The sequence below is a fragment of the Aureobasidium subglaciale genome (genome assembly GCF_000721755.1).
Source record: "Aureobasidium subglaciale EXF-2481 unplaced genomic scaffold scaffold_14, whole genome shotgun sequence".
Taxonomy (NCBI): Eukaryota; Fungi; Ascomycota; class Dothideomycetes; order Dothideales; family Saccotheciaceae; genus Aureobasidium; species Aureobasidium subglaciale.
In genome coordinates this window covers 551749-563926 of record NW_013566981.1, presented here as the reverse complement: position 1 = coordinate 563926, position 12178 = coordinate 551749, and the positions used below count along the sequence as shown (strand labels likewise).

Sequence of the window (12178 nt, the reverse complement as noted above, 5' to 3'; positions counted from 1 at the left end):
TTTCAGCAAGAAAGGCAGTTCCTGTTGACCGGAAGCGCCACTGCTATGTTCTTCGACAAAATAGAGGCAGATGTGTGGTCGTGTTGTGTTCGTGATTCGTCATGGAGGTCGTTAAAAAGATGAGAGAATGTGTCGTTTTCGGTCATCCAGGATGCCTTGTCGCCGTTTCTTCCACAATATCGTCGTATTTTGGAAGTGCTGGTGCAGGTGCTGTCATGTGTACGGTGGAGTTACTTCTTGAGGTTTGATGCATTTCAGGACCGTGATCGGTAACACCGTCGCCATACAAAGTTCTACCATCCAATGATCCTTGATACAATCCTTGGTTTGATAATTGTCGGACTCTGTGTGCATTTTGTTCCTTGAGCACGTCAAAGTTCTCCTCGTACTCTTGCTTGCGTTCCTTCTTCGCTCTCTGCTTCGCTCTAAGTTTCGAGCTCGTCAGACCTAGGCAAGTAAGAAGAAGAGCGGCCATGTTTGGACCAGAGAAGCCGACTGCAGCTGAAATGTTGTCGGTGTTGGAAGAGTTGTTGATGGGAAAAATCTTAGGATTGATGGTGAGTTAAGTTTAGAGCGTTGTAAGGAAAAAGAGCACGAAGGATGTGACTGAGACTCGGAGCGAATATATACAGGGTGTGAGAGAAGCCCAATTGTTTTAACATCCGGTGGAAAGGAAGAAGGGGTCTACTAAATACGTCGATCAAAAAATGTTATTTGAGCTTCCGCCCGTACCGGCTTAGATAAAAGTGGCAAGGTCATCACAGGCAAAGTGGTCATCGCAAAAATGATGCTGGTTGCGGCATCATGCGCAAACCATGAATGTTGTTCATAATGTGGAGCTCATGACCCGGGGAGCTGCGGAGTTAAAAAACCGGCCTGGCTGGAGGCTTGCAGATCGCATGTCTTGACGGCATTTGAGTTTCAAAAACCAGAACGGGACACTCCAAGATCGCAAACGTCTTTTTGAGTGTCCAAATCAGGGATTTGTCCTGCATCTCCTGCACTATCGGTATGCAGATCAGAAGAGAAGAGAGTTGTGAATCGGCCGAGGCATCTTACAGAATGACCACAGCCCATAGCATCGATGCCAGCAAAGATCACAAGCAGGATTGTCATGGTAATATGTGATGCATACCGGCCGCGCGTACACGATATGGATATTCACATAGGACCCTAGCGGGATCAAAGTCCGTTCCAGCATCCCACGAATCCGATTGGCATAAGATGACCGTGACACCCAATGACGATTAAGAGGTCACTGTCTGACTTCATGAACCCCGAGATCGGGACACCAATTCAGTATTGCAAAGCTGTGAGAAGGCCGGTGAGCGCTGAGTCTGACAGTTTTCTCTGCTCGCATCTCCTCGGCTTCCAAGGACAGCCAAGGCATGATGGATTGTTCAAGCTTCTGTTCTCTTCCGAATCGCACGCACTTTTCAGTGATGATCAAAATATCTTTTGGCTTTCCGTGTGCTGCGGCCGTCAAATGTTGAGGTCTGCAAAGTATCATGACAAACACAGCCGTCAATGACGTGGGAAAAACGGTATCCCGAGGGGCATTCCCGCCCCCAGTTTGGGGAGGCCCCTCATCATCATTATCAGCCTGCGCCACGGGGAAATCAGAAACACGATGATTCCCGCAATCGTGAACGAGGAATTGTGGCTTGCATGCAGCATGGGCAATGCTGCTCAACCGATGATTCTCTTACTCACCAAGCAAAACGTTTGCACACGTTCGCATGACATGCCAGACAGCAGGAGCGTAGCTTGTATCACCATCCTTCGCTTTACCGACAGGGGTCAAAGATCCCCGTAGCTTGGGTCACCGCTGTTCCCGAATCCCCAGTCTCAGGCTCAATCCATCCTGTTGGGCCTGTATTGCAGTCCACAGAGCCGCCACTTGCGAGTGTTGAGCCACAGAGGCTTGCAGAAAAGCGACAAGGATTACAATGATGAACAGTCAAGGAACAGGCACGTTGTTTGTGGTGGCATGCCATGCAGCAGCAGTAGCTCCAGCAACGAGACCAACTGTGCTACCTTGAACAAACAGTCTGGAAACAACCTTCTTGTTCGCGTGTAACCTCACTTGTAGGAATCCAGCTGCAATCCCACCCCAGGGTTGTAGTCTGTAACTCTGGATCCTTGCTTCGAACTTTGAAACCAAGTTGCGGTCTGTCACCTCGCGAATGATGACCATTTTGTTGAGTTGAAGAGCAAAGACATTCAAAGAGTAACTTCGGTACCTACATATCCTAGCAGACAACCTTCTTCTTCCGTAGAGGCTTGCGTGTATCGGATGCCTGGATGCACAAGCAAAGTGCACACTTGTATCTTCATGTGGTAAGCAAATGCACTGCACCCTCGATCCATAGTTCATATAGATGTCAACCAAGTCTAAGGATATGTTCCGAGATGCAGCTGCATGCACGCAGCGCCATTCTCATACACAGTGCCGGTCAGCAGCACTTTCAAGATTCGCTATTTGAAATGGAAAGCATGCGTGAGTACCGCAGTATATAGGAACAATATAGCAAGCTGCTAGGCACCGGTGACGAAGATTGGAATTATGAACAATTGAATGAAGAAGTCTGAGACCGTACCAATTTGCGCCGACCACATAGTAAAGAAAAGGAGGCCACGACAATCGCATAGTCAGCTTTGCATACTCTTTTCTCTCTTTCGCTCAAATAGATTTCTCACAAAAACAAAGATTTTCCTTTCCAAGGATCCTCCGATGGGAGTGTAAAACGAACGTACTCCGGAAAAGAAAAGAACCAAACAACAACAATGAGTACTTTCCCAAGCATGATGGAGAGGGGAAGGAAAAAAACAACAAGAAGCGACTGACTAAACGCTGCCGAGAAGTGGATGTAGGCAAAAAGACAAGAACGACCTTCGTGTTGGTTGTGAAGGGGTGAAGAATTTCCTGGGAGAAAACGCCGGTGAGTACCAAAGCATGCAACTGGCCTATCCCCAATCAAACTCCCTAGTTACGCCATGATACAATGTAAAGAATTCCCTTTATTCTCTTGGGTGCGACGCTGAGTATGCTGCATTCAAAGTCCGGTCATGATTAGAAAAAATGCGTGTGGGGCTTGGACAGCTCGTGCACCTCCATCTCCTGCGGTGCTGTTAGTACTATGTTGAACAATGTTGGGGCGAGTTACACTTACCATTTTGAAAGTGTTGAGTTCCTCCTTGATCTGCTGGGCGAGCATTGGAGTCAGACGATTGCATGTTGCAATGTCACCACGGCGATCATAGTCGGAAGCTGACCAGGCATCGTAAAACTGAATGCGAGGGCTAAAGCTGATATTGCGCGAACCTCCTTGAGGAGTGTTGGGCATGCTCTTGGCCGCAGAGATACCAAGGCGGTTGTTGAAGTAGTCACTTGTGGTTGATGACATGCTTCGGGAACCGCGCTCATCTCTCGGTGTGGTAGGGATACTGGACGCTGGGCTGTGCGAATCGGTCGAGAGTGTACCGTCGCGGGGACGTAAATCGGGTGAAGCCATAGGCGAGCCAGTGCCAGCGCGCTTGAGAATACCCTTTTTGACTGCAGCCAGCACTTCTGCTCTTTCCGCATCATTTCCTACTATGCTCTTACGCATAGAGTCATTGCGGCCGTCCATGGACTTGCGAGCAGTATCAATCGAGTTCTTTTCCAGCTTGGGGAAGCCGGTTCCTCCGGAAGGTTGCTCGGCAGGATGTGCGTTGACGTTGACATTTCGTCTCTCCGCTTCGACTGTGACCATGGATACCTGTGCCATGCTAGGTTGAACAGGTCCATCGGCTGCAGGGACTCCGATCACAGACTTTGGTCTGAATAGTCCCTTGATGGAGCGACCGCCCTTCTTCATGCCCTTGCCCATCTTACGAAGCATCATGGAGGCAGAGGAAGCGGTCGAAGAGATGGATAGGTTATCAGTCGAGCCAGTGAAGCCGCCCTGACCAGTATAGATACTGGAACCAATGCCAGCAGCTTCTTGTTGTCTAGCGATAGCGGCCTGTTCAGGACTCATCTCATCAAGGGGGTTGATGGGACCTTGAGGAGGCAAGTTCTCACTAGATCTTCGCAGCTCCTGCGTGGCACCGAAGGAGAATGCTCGTCTGAAACGTGATCTCATGCCCCTGTTGAGATCATTGGCAGACAGATGAGCAAGCTGTTGAGCTGCCGGACTCTGTGGTGCGCGTCTGGGAGTCTCTTCATCAGGCGACTGTGGTGTGCGCGTAATGGGAGACTTGGAGAGTGGAGATGGGTTTGTTGCGGTTCCCCGGATAGGGAGTTTCACAGGACTGCCGGATGCTGCGGGAGAAATTCTACCTGATTCGGCCTGTTATTGTTAGTTGGGGTTTCTTCAGCATTTGCACAGGTGTTGACTTACAGGAGGAGGCGTGGAAGAAGACGGCACTCTTCTTCCAGTGCTGTCGCCACTGCTGGTCCGCGAATGGAAGGAAACAGGTCGAATGGTGGCACTGCCTTGCGAGGAGGGACGCTGAGAGCCATCGTCCAGTTTACTCATTTCCAGACTGTTTAGGCTTCGTCGGCGATATCTCTTCGCTGATTCGGATGTGCTAGACTTGGTGACGGTAATGTCATCGCTGGCGGTGCGATTGAGTTGAGGAGCTGGCGGTGTCAACAGATTGTCAACTGACGAAGCCGGCGAGGATGCCTTTTGTAGTGAATGGTTGGAGTCAGCGCGCTGGGGAGTTCGGCGGTATCTGTTAGGAGAAGATTTTGGCGTCGTTTCAAACGATGTCAAAGAGAGATCGGGAATGGTGGAAGAAAGGTTGATAAAGGCGTCTTTGCCAGGGCTCAGCGGGGGTGTTTTGGATGTAAGATCGGCCGAAGAGGTGGTCGAGGTAGATGAGGTGCTCTTGTGGCCCTTTTGCTGGGTCTGAGGCACGTTTGAAGAAGATGAGATGGTGCGAGACTCCTGCCTCAGATGAGGAGTAGTTTGGAATGCATAAGGCTGCACTGGAGCGGCCGAGGGCGAACTGCGATAGTTGGTCCTCGGAGTGGAGCCGACTCTCTGATGGTTGGCTTGGTATGCGTCCGAAGACGAAGGACGCGAGTGCAGCATGTTGATGGAGCTAGGCGGCGAGGGCAGAGGAGATAGTACTTCCGCCATGGGCTAACGCAACGCTGGAGGCGCTTGGAAGGATAATGAGACGCTTGACGGCGGATGCAGGCCAATTATGAAGTAGTATTAACGATTGGTAGAAGTTCAGGACTGGAGGTGAGACAATTAGCACGGGTCTGATAGAAAGAAGACGAGAGAGGCGAGCGAAAGTGGGGTGATTGCGGTGAGGGGAGTGGTAGTAGAGCCAATGGATGGGCGGTTGTGTGTGTAGTGTTGGCGGACGTTGTGTCCATCAGCCATGTGCTGTTTGGGTGCGGTGCCTTTGTTGTGCGAGTGCGAGCATGAGTGATGGTGGGCATGAAAGGTCCGAGGACAATCCTTCCTAGCATCTCACGAGGCACGATGTACAAGGCACGTCGGAAAAGGGTGACAAAGGCGGTCAGAACAAGCAGCGAGGTGCATACCTTGGGAATTGAGTTGGATTGGAATCGGTTGACGAGCCACACACAGGTCCGGCCGGGGGCGGACACGAATCCCTCAGACAATCATGAGGCAGAAAAGAGACAGGTACGAGGTTGTAAATGCGGAGCAACCAGGAGCGACGGCGACAGGGTGCTGTCGTCGTGCGGTGCAGAGAGTTGAAGCCGGTGGTGTGCAGGGCAGGTGGTTGAGGCGGAGTGACTTTAGAAAGCACGACGGGAGAAGAACGGCGGGCAAGAAACCAACAAGTTCGGGCTCGCAGACAATCAATCAAGACGGCTTTGAAGCGCAGCAGGACTGTATCAGCAACAAGAAAACCAACAATTAACGGGCGACGGAAGTCGAAGAGAAGAGAAAAGCTGGACTGATGCGTGTATGGACGCTGAACGGAGGAGGACAACGAGGAGGGACAGACACGGCCAGGGCAGATGGCGTGAGGCGCTAGTTACTGCCTGCTTGCGCACGGTTCGCTTTCTACAAAACATACAGCCCGCAATGGCCGCACTTATCGACGGCAAGCAACACAGACCACAGGTCGTTTCGCCATGCCACTTAAAAAAAGAATCCACCGGCGGCCACTGCAATCATCGTCATACTGCAGTCAAATCTCCCTGCCTCAAGAAGCCCTCTTGCAAAACCACCGTTGCTGCTGCCTTCTACACCTTCGAATCCATGTATCATTTTGCAGTTCTGAAAGGGAAGTCGCCCAGTCTTCCCCACCAATTGCTCCCACAAGCTCTCCTCTTTCCTCAACCGCCGGGGGACGCGTCCTTTAGCCGTGTTTGTCTCAAGAGACCCATACGCTATCTCGCTCTTACCAAAGCGACAAATCTCTCGGCCTCTACCTATGCGATACGCTCTATCAGAGTGCATAGTGCCACTACTCATCGAGTCAATCACCCCCGTTCAGCTATAACACGCCAATCTCTTGTTTCCCCATCCCCATCCCCACCGCGACCATTTCCCAACTGCCGCCGTCTATCCGTTGGCGCCTCTTTGTGCGAATCACCTTCATTTTACCATGTCCAAGTACGCATACGATTTGCCCGTCCAGCCGGCTTGGATGTCCCGTCGTGCCGGCCACTTGCATACCATACCATTCCAGCTTCTGGTACTGACCTTTAAATGCCGAGCTGCCGACCATATCAATCGTCTGTAGTTTTTTTGGTTCTTGCGACGCGCTTCGATACGAACACGGTATCTGTCTGCGCTCGGCAAACCATGTTCATCCTTCATTGTACCTCCCTTGCTTGATGGAAGAGAGCCCCTTCTTGTATAACTCAGCCCTGCAGATATTGTCATTTGGTAGTCAACGACAACAGCATGCGAGTCAGAGAAGGGGAAGGGTTCACGACAGTTTGCAGTATTCTGCGGCTTACTCGATTTTGACTCACGCTGCAACAGAAAGGACGGAGAACCTTCCACAAGCGGGATTCTCTCCCTTGGGTTGATCCACCCTCGCTCAGTCTTACGAGTCGCGGTGAGCTTGGTGTTTTCCATCTGTCTCTAGATCGCACGGGACGCGACACAAGACGACTGCATTCGCGTTCCTCTTGTTTTACATCCATTTCAGCTCGGCACTCCGGGTGTCTGAAACGCCGGCTCTGACTTCAAATCTCCGCACTGAGACCTTGGGGAATGGGTGAGTTCGAGTAGGCAATATGCATCCGACGCGGCCGGAACGTGCGATCTCATTCGGTCCAGGCAGTAGAGCTCAGTGACTATGTCGTCTGCCTCTGGACCTCCTTGGTTTCGGCCGACCAAACCTCGAGGCAAAGAAAAAACAAAGACAACAGCGACAATGGTATGCAAGCAGCGCAAGCAGCGCGTTCGGCTATGCGCGCATATATTGACCTACTTATAAGAAGTGCTAATGGGCAGGCGAATTGATAATCAGCCAATAGCCAGATATTCATCTAGGGAGAAAAGGAGCCGTGAATACGAATGGCTTTCTGGCTTTCTCCACATCAAGGTGCATTTTTAGATTGATTGCGTAGGCGCTCTGTCCATTACTCGTAAAAGTCTAGTTACCTCCCTTACTGCACTCTAGAGAAGCGATTGTTCTCTTCTTCGATAGGGGATAGTGTCTAGAGAACATTTCCTCTGCCGATCACAACATTGGGGAAAGAGAAAAAGGTTTTGCAACAGCCGCAAAACGAGAACGGCAAGTTGGTGAAACTTGGGATAAAAGGCCCAGCCAGGCGTCATGGCTGTTCTCTATTTCGCATGGGCCCTTTTTCTTTGCGGCTGGCAGGAAGAAGAAAGCGTTCAATTGGGATTGCGGCTGTCGGCAGTGAAACCGTCGATTGCCGATCGTGAGCAAAGAACGGTTACTACTTTTATCGTACTTCACATATCCTGAACGACTGCGATAACCATGGTCTGTGTTTGTTTGACTTGTGTCCAAAACTCGCATGTCATGCCTGAAGGCCTCAAGACGTAGCAGATTCTCACGGACAGGATGGTGGTAATAGCTGACCTGTCAATCTCAACACTCGGGACTCGTTTGGCGCCCCTACAAGCACAGATAAGGAGGCGCGAGCGATGGAACAGCAAGCAGCACCAGCAAGCCTGCACACATGCAATCATGCAACAGACTCGGGAGGCTTAGAGCACAAGCGGATTCGAGGAGAGGAGTTTTTCAATGGCGTAAAGTAGTCGCATGAAATCGCATGGCGTGCATCTGCTTGGTCATCGGTCATCCAATCAAAGTCGCTCTTCCCTTGTTTACATTCTGTCTGTTTCGCATCGATAGTGTTGCTTGACCCAAACTAATATCCTTCTTCATAACAACATTACGACAAGTCAAATCTTGCGATATTCTAGCTTGTTACGTACCCCTTCGGCTATCTCATACACCCCGCCGGGAGCATACCTTCACTATGCAGGCAGTACGTATGCATTTCCATCACATGAACCACGACCCTTGCGGTAAAGCGAAGGCGAAAAGCTCCGATGGTTGTCTGAGAACAAGACCCTTGTTCGCCTGCAACTACTGATCAGTGCATCGCACATTTGGAACTCCAGCCAGCCACAACCGCAGGAACTCTGGAGAAATAGATCCCATGACAACGAATCAGAAGCGACGCGGTTGCACGACATGATTTCCAAACCAAGATCCCGTCAACCTCCACCCACTCTAGGCAACATTTCCTTTCCGACCATTCACATGCCATCGTTCAGACACCTCCACCAAGCCCACCCACACTTGATTGCTTCACCGCAAGGGAAAGGCGACTAAATGACTTTCGAATGCTTCACCGCAAGATAGCAGCGGCACGACGATCTACAAGATGACCCCCGCCAAAGGGCACAAAGCAATCTATCTGAGTTTCTCTGAGCCTCGGAAGTAGCTATGTCCTTTGCATTGGGACAAGGAGCAAGGCTAAACCCAAGATCGACGAACCTGCATACAAAAGGGACAAGCAACGGCTGGGATTTTACGTATGGGAGAGATCTTATCAGTAAAGTACAATCTTGACGCTTTCCCTTGATACAATGATTTGTCCAGATAACAAGCGGCGTCTTCTCTGATCACGCGGACGGTAGGCTCTTGGTATGCTCTTTACCACATGATCAGATCGTGGTAAGAATAGAATGTTTGGCGTTGATATCTTCGTATCGCAGGTTCCCGGAGAAATTCCCTTCGACAGAGTAGGAGTATGCATTGTTGTATATGCTGCATAGACTACATTAGACTAAAAGTCCACGATTCATGCTCGCGCGTGCATGCATATGTACATGGTGGGGCTAGTCTTTTGTCTCGATCTGTTACGCCTTTGGCATCAGGGAATGGTATACAGATCAACACACCGCGATTTTGCTCTACAACCATCTCATCATAACCGTACATCTCGTGGTCAATAAAGGTATCCTTGACAGACTGTTTTTCTCTAGGAAAATCTCTAATTCTTGACAACCGAGGTCTAAATAAGCAACTGCACGCAAGGACCTCAAATCCTCCCACCAGACCCAAAGGCTACAAGTCCGGCTCGTCTCGAAACACCACGTCTCCGCGTCACTGCATAGGAGGAAAGCATCATACGGGGAAATCAAAGCTCTCTTCCGTATGCATCGCAGAACGTGACTCGCTCGTGCAGTATAAGCTCGACCTCTCAGGCGGTGGATAATCTGATGGTGAAACATGATGAAGGCTTGACAGTCAGAACTAAGAAAAGACAATGAAGAAAGATGGTAAGTGAAGAGTAGAGCCAAGTCTTGATGATCGTATCTCGTACTCGACAATGTAAGTAGATGACAAACATCACAATGTTGAAACGTCTCTTAGCATCGAGCTCTGTTCTTGGACAGTCTCATATCTCCTTCCCTCCATATCTGAATATCTTGTCTCTTAGCCCTCTCAACGCTACAAACAAACTCACGCCACCTGAATGTACCATTATTGTTACCATATCACTACGAGCTCACAAGAAAGCTGGAGTTGGTCGTGTTCCCGCTTGTTATCAGGCAGGAACGACATTAGGGAGAGGGTGAATAGGATACTCGACCTGTTATCTGTCCTTTGACGAACCCGGTACGAGCAATCTGTCTCGACTGTGAGTCTACAAGATGCAAATAGCAAGTATGCATAGAAGAAACATCAAGGCATAAGATAAATAAGGTATACGTAAAGAAGAGTAACGGAACCATGTTCTGTCGTCCAACAGACACTAGCTCCTTGATCCTCTCATTGAAGTTCGGGAGTGAGCTCTTCAAAAGGGTGACTTTAATAGAAGTGCACGCGAGAGAAGTGCCTAAGCTGTTCTGCAGAGTCACGTTTGAAGATGTAGTATTAATGACAAAACTTCTCGCCTGTGACCAGCGGCTATTATCTGTTACCTTAGTCTGAAATTCGCTGTACGCAGTTCTTATGGCTTGTTCGTGTCGTGCTAAACACATTCAATAGATTGTATACAAAGTACTAGGAAAGTAGGAAGAAAGACACTCTTCAGCTCCTTTGTCGAAAGACAGTCCTTTCCTGCCCGCCCTGCGACCGAACCGAGATGTCCCAATTGAGGAATCAAACGCCAGATGCTATGCAAAATATGGTAGAGACAAAGAGTCAGGAGAAACTTCTCCTCCATGGTTCCGATGCGAGAAGAGAAAATGAGACCGGGGAGGAACCAACTACAGGAAAACCTTCCTGGCCTCCTTGGGGTGTCCTTCGACTGGACAGTATGGGCATTTGAACCTTCTCGAAAATGTCAGTATGTCGTTCTGAGAGTTGACGGATGTGAGACTTACTTGTTGCCCCTACTAATCTTTTCCAGTGACTCCTTTGCGATAATGTGACCGCAGGGTAACATCATGGGTGGATTGGCATCAGTTCCTTGCTCCTTGCTGACAGGACAGACAAAGATAGAGTGGAACAGATATGAATGTGGCAACGGGATTTCGACAGGCAGTTCGTTGACACTTGTCCACTGGCCTCCAACTTCGCCCATGACACGCTCGAGTTTTTCGAGTACGGGCAGAGCAATGGCTCCGGCTGTTGTGGCGGTATATAGAGGACTCTTCTCGCTGAGACCCAGCATGGCACAGAACTCGCGGATGAAGCTAGAGGCGGCATGTTCCCAGGCGTCGTCATTGAAGAAGACGCTCTTGTATGGTGATGAAGTCAATGCTGGAGCGAATGCCAGAGAGCCGAGTAATGAGGAAGTCTCACGCATGTAGCGAGCAGAGAAATTAGGAAAAGTCTGACGGGCGTATTCGAGGGCTTTCAAAGGGCAAGACATGTGGTCGTCAGGGTCGTACTGGCTGTACAGCTCGACGAAGCGGAGCCGGCACAGGTCAAACTCCAGATTCGAACCTCTGAGCTCAAGCTGATAACTATGTTGGCGAGCCCATTCAATGGCGGGATTCAGGTTATGGTTCTTGCGTAGGGCATCGAGGACGAGGTACATGTGGGCAAACCTTGACTGAAGGGCGCCAGCGCTGTCGCGATTTATGTCGTAAAGGGGTGTGCCATCGGCGTCTTGCATGAGACTATCCCAATCATGAGCGTCTTTTGTATTGCTACCATTCGATGTGGCACTATGCGGCTTTGCGTTTGCTTCTGATATGAAGGTTTGAGCGACGTTGAACTGACCCTCGCGAAGGAGGTGCATGGCGATGGCGCGGTTGATGAGGGCGGGTTGCGATGAGAGGGCATCGTTGTGGGAAGCAGGCATGGATTGTGGTTTGAATTTCTGCGAAGGATCAGTAAGAAAGACTCTGGCATAGTGCAACCCTCCACTCACCCTATCCAAGGCCTTTGAGTAGTCCTTGTGGGCCGAGTAGATGTCCTTGATGTCCGAGTTGACCTGATCAAGTGAAGCCTTTATCGGTCGCTTCAGCTTGGCTAGTGTTGGCGCGCACGAGGTCCCATCTTTCGTATCATTAGCATACTTCTTGCTTGGACAGAGTCGTGTCGGCGTGCATACCGGCAGCTATCGTCGCTCGTGCGGCAACGAGCAGGTCAATCGTCTTTTGCACATCCTCGATCGTCCTTGAGAGGTTGCCTTTCTTGTCCAGCTTATCCTGCTCCAGCCGCAGTGCCTCCATGTCGCATCGGGTAAAGGTTCTCTCGAAACTTGTATCAGGTGGTGAATAGTCGTGGCAAGAACGATGCCCAT

General features: G+C 50.2%; 4 protein-coding genes across 4 annotated transcripts; all 4 read right to left on the bottom strand.

Moving 5' to 3' along the window:
* Window positions 1–142: 142 nt before the first annotated feature.
* On the bottom strand, window positions 143–475 carry AUEXF2481DRAFT_6243 (uncharacterized protein; the record flags this gene model as incomplete). Its single annotated transcript, XM_013487034.1, has 1 exon — window positions 143–475. One exon carries the CDS (start codon window positions 473–475, stop codon window positions 143–145), a length of 333 nt encoding a protein of 110 aa, XP_013342488.1.
* Window positions 476–3073: 2598 nt separating this feature from the next.
* On the bottom strand, window positions 3074–5132 carry AUEXF2481DRAFT_30733 (uncharacterized protein; the record flags this gene model as incomplete). Its single annotated transcript, XM_013487089.1, has 3 exons — window positions 3074–3121; window positions 3174–4334; window positions 4386–5132. The coding sequence occupies 3 exons, from the start codon at window positions 5130–5132 to the stop codon at window positions 3074–3076; spliced, it is 1956 nt and encodes a 651-aa protein (XP_013342543.1).
* A 986-nt stretch (window positions 5133–6118) lies between these two features.
* Window positions 6119–7368, bottom strand: AUEXF2481DRAFT_41368 (uncharacterized protein). Its single transcript, XM_013487136.1, has one exon. The coding sequence runs from the start codon at window positions 7062–7064 to the stop codon at window positions 6576–6578; it is 489 nt and encodes a 162-aa protein (XP_013342590.1). The 5' UTR covers window positions 7065–7368; the 3' UTR covers window positions 6119–6575.
* A 3323-nt stretch (window positions 7369–10691) lies between these two features.
* On the bottom strand, window positions 10692–12107 carry AUEXF2481DRAFT_6241 (uncharacterized protein; the record flags this gene model as incomplete). Its single annotated transcript, XM_013487033.1, has 4 exons — window positions 10692–10755; window positions 10809–11752; window positions 11804–11931; window positions 11987–12107. 4 exons carry the CDS (start codon window positions 12105–12107, stop codon window positions 10692–10694), a joined length of 1257 nt encoding a protein of 418 aa, XP_013342487.1.
* Between the last annotated feature and the right edge of the window lie 71 nt (window positions 12108–12178).

Coding starts and splice junctions, on each gene's coding strand:
- AUEXF2481DRAFT_41368 (XM_013487136.1), bottom strand. CDS start 7,064: ATGGAAAACACCAAGCTCACCGCGACTCGTAAGACTGAGCGAGGGTGG.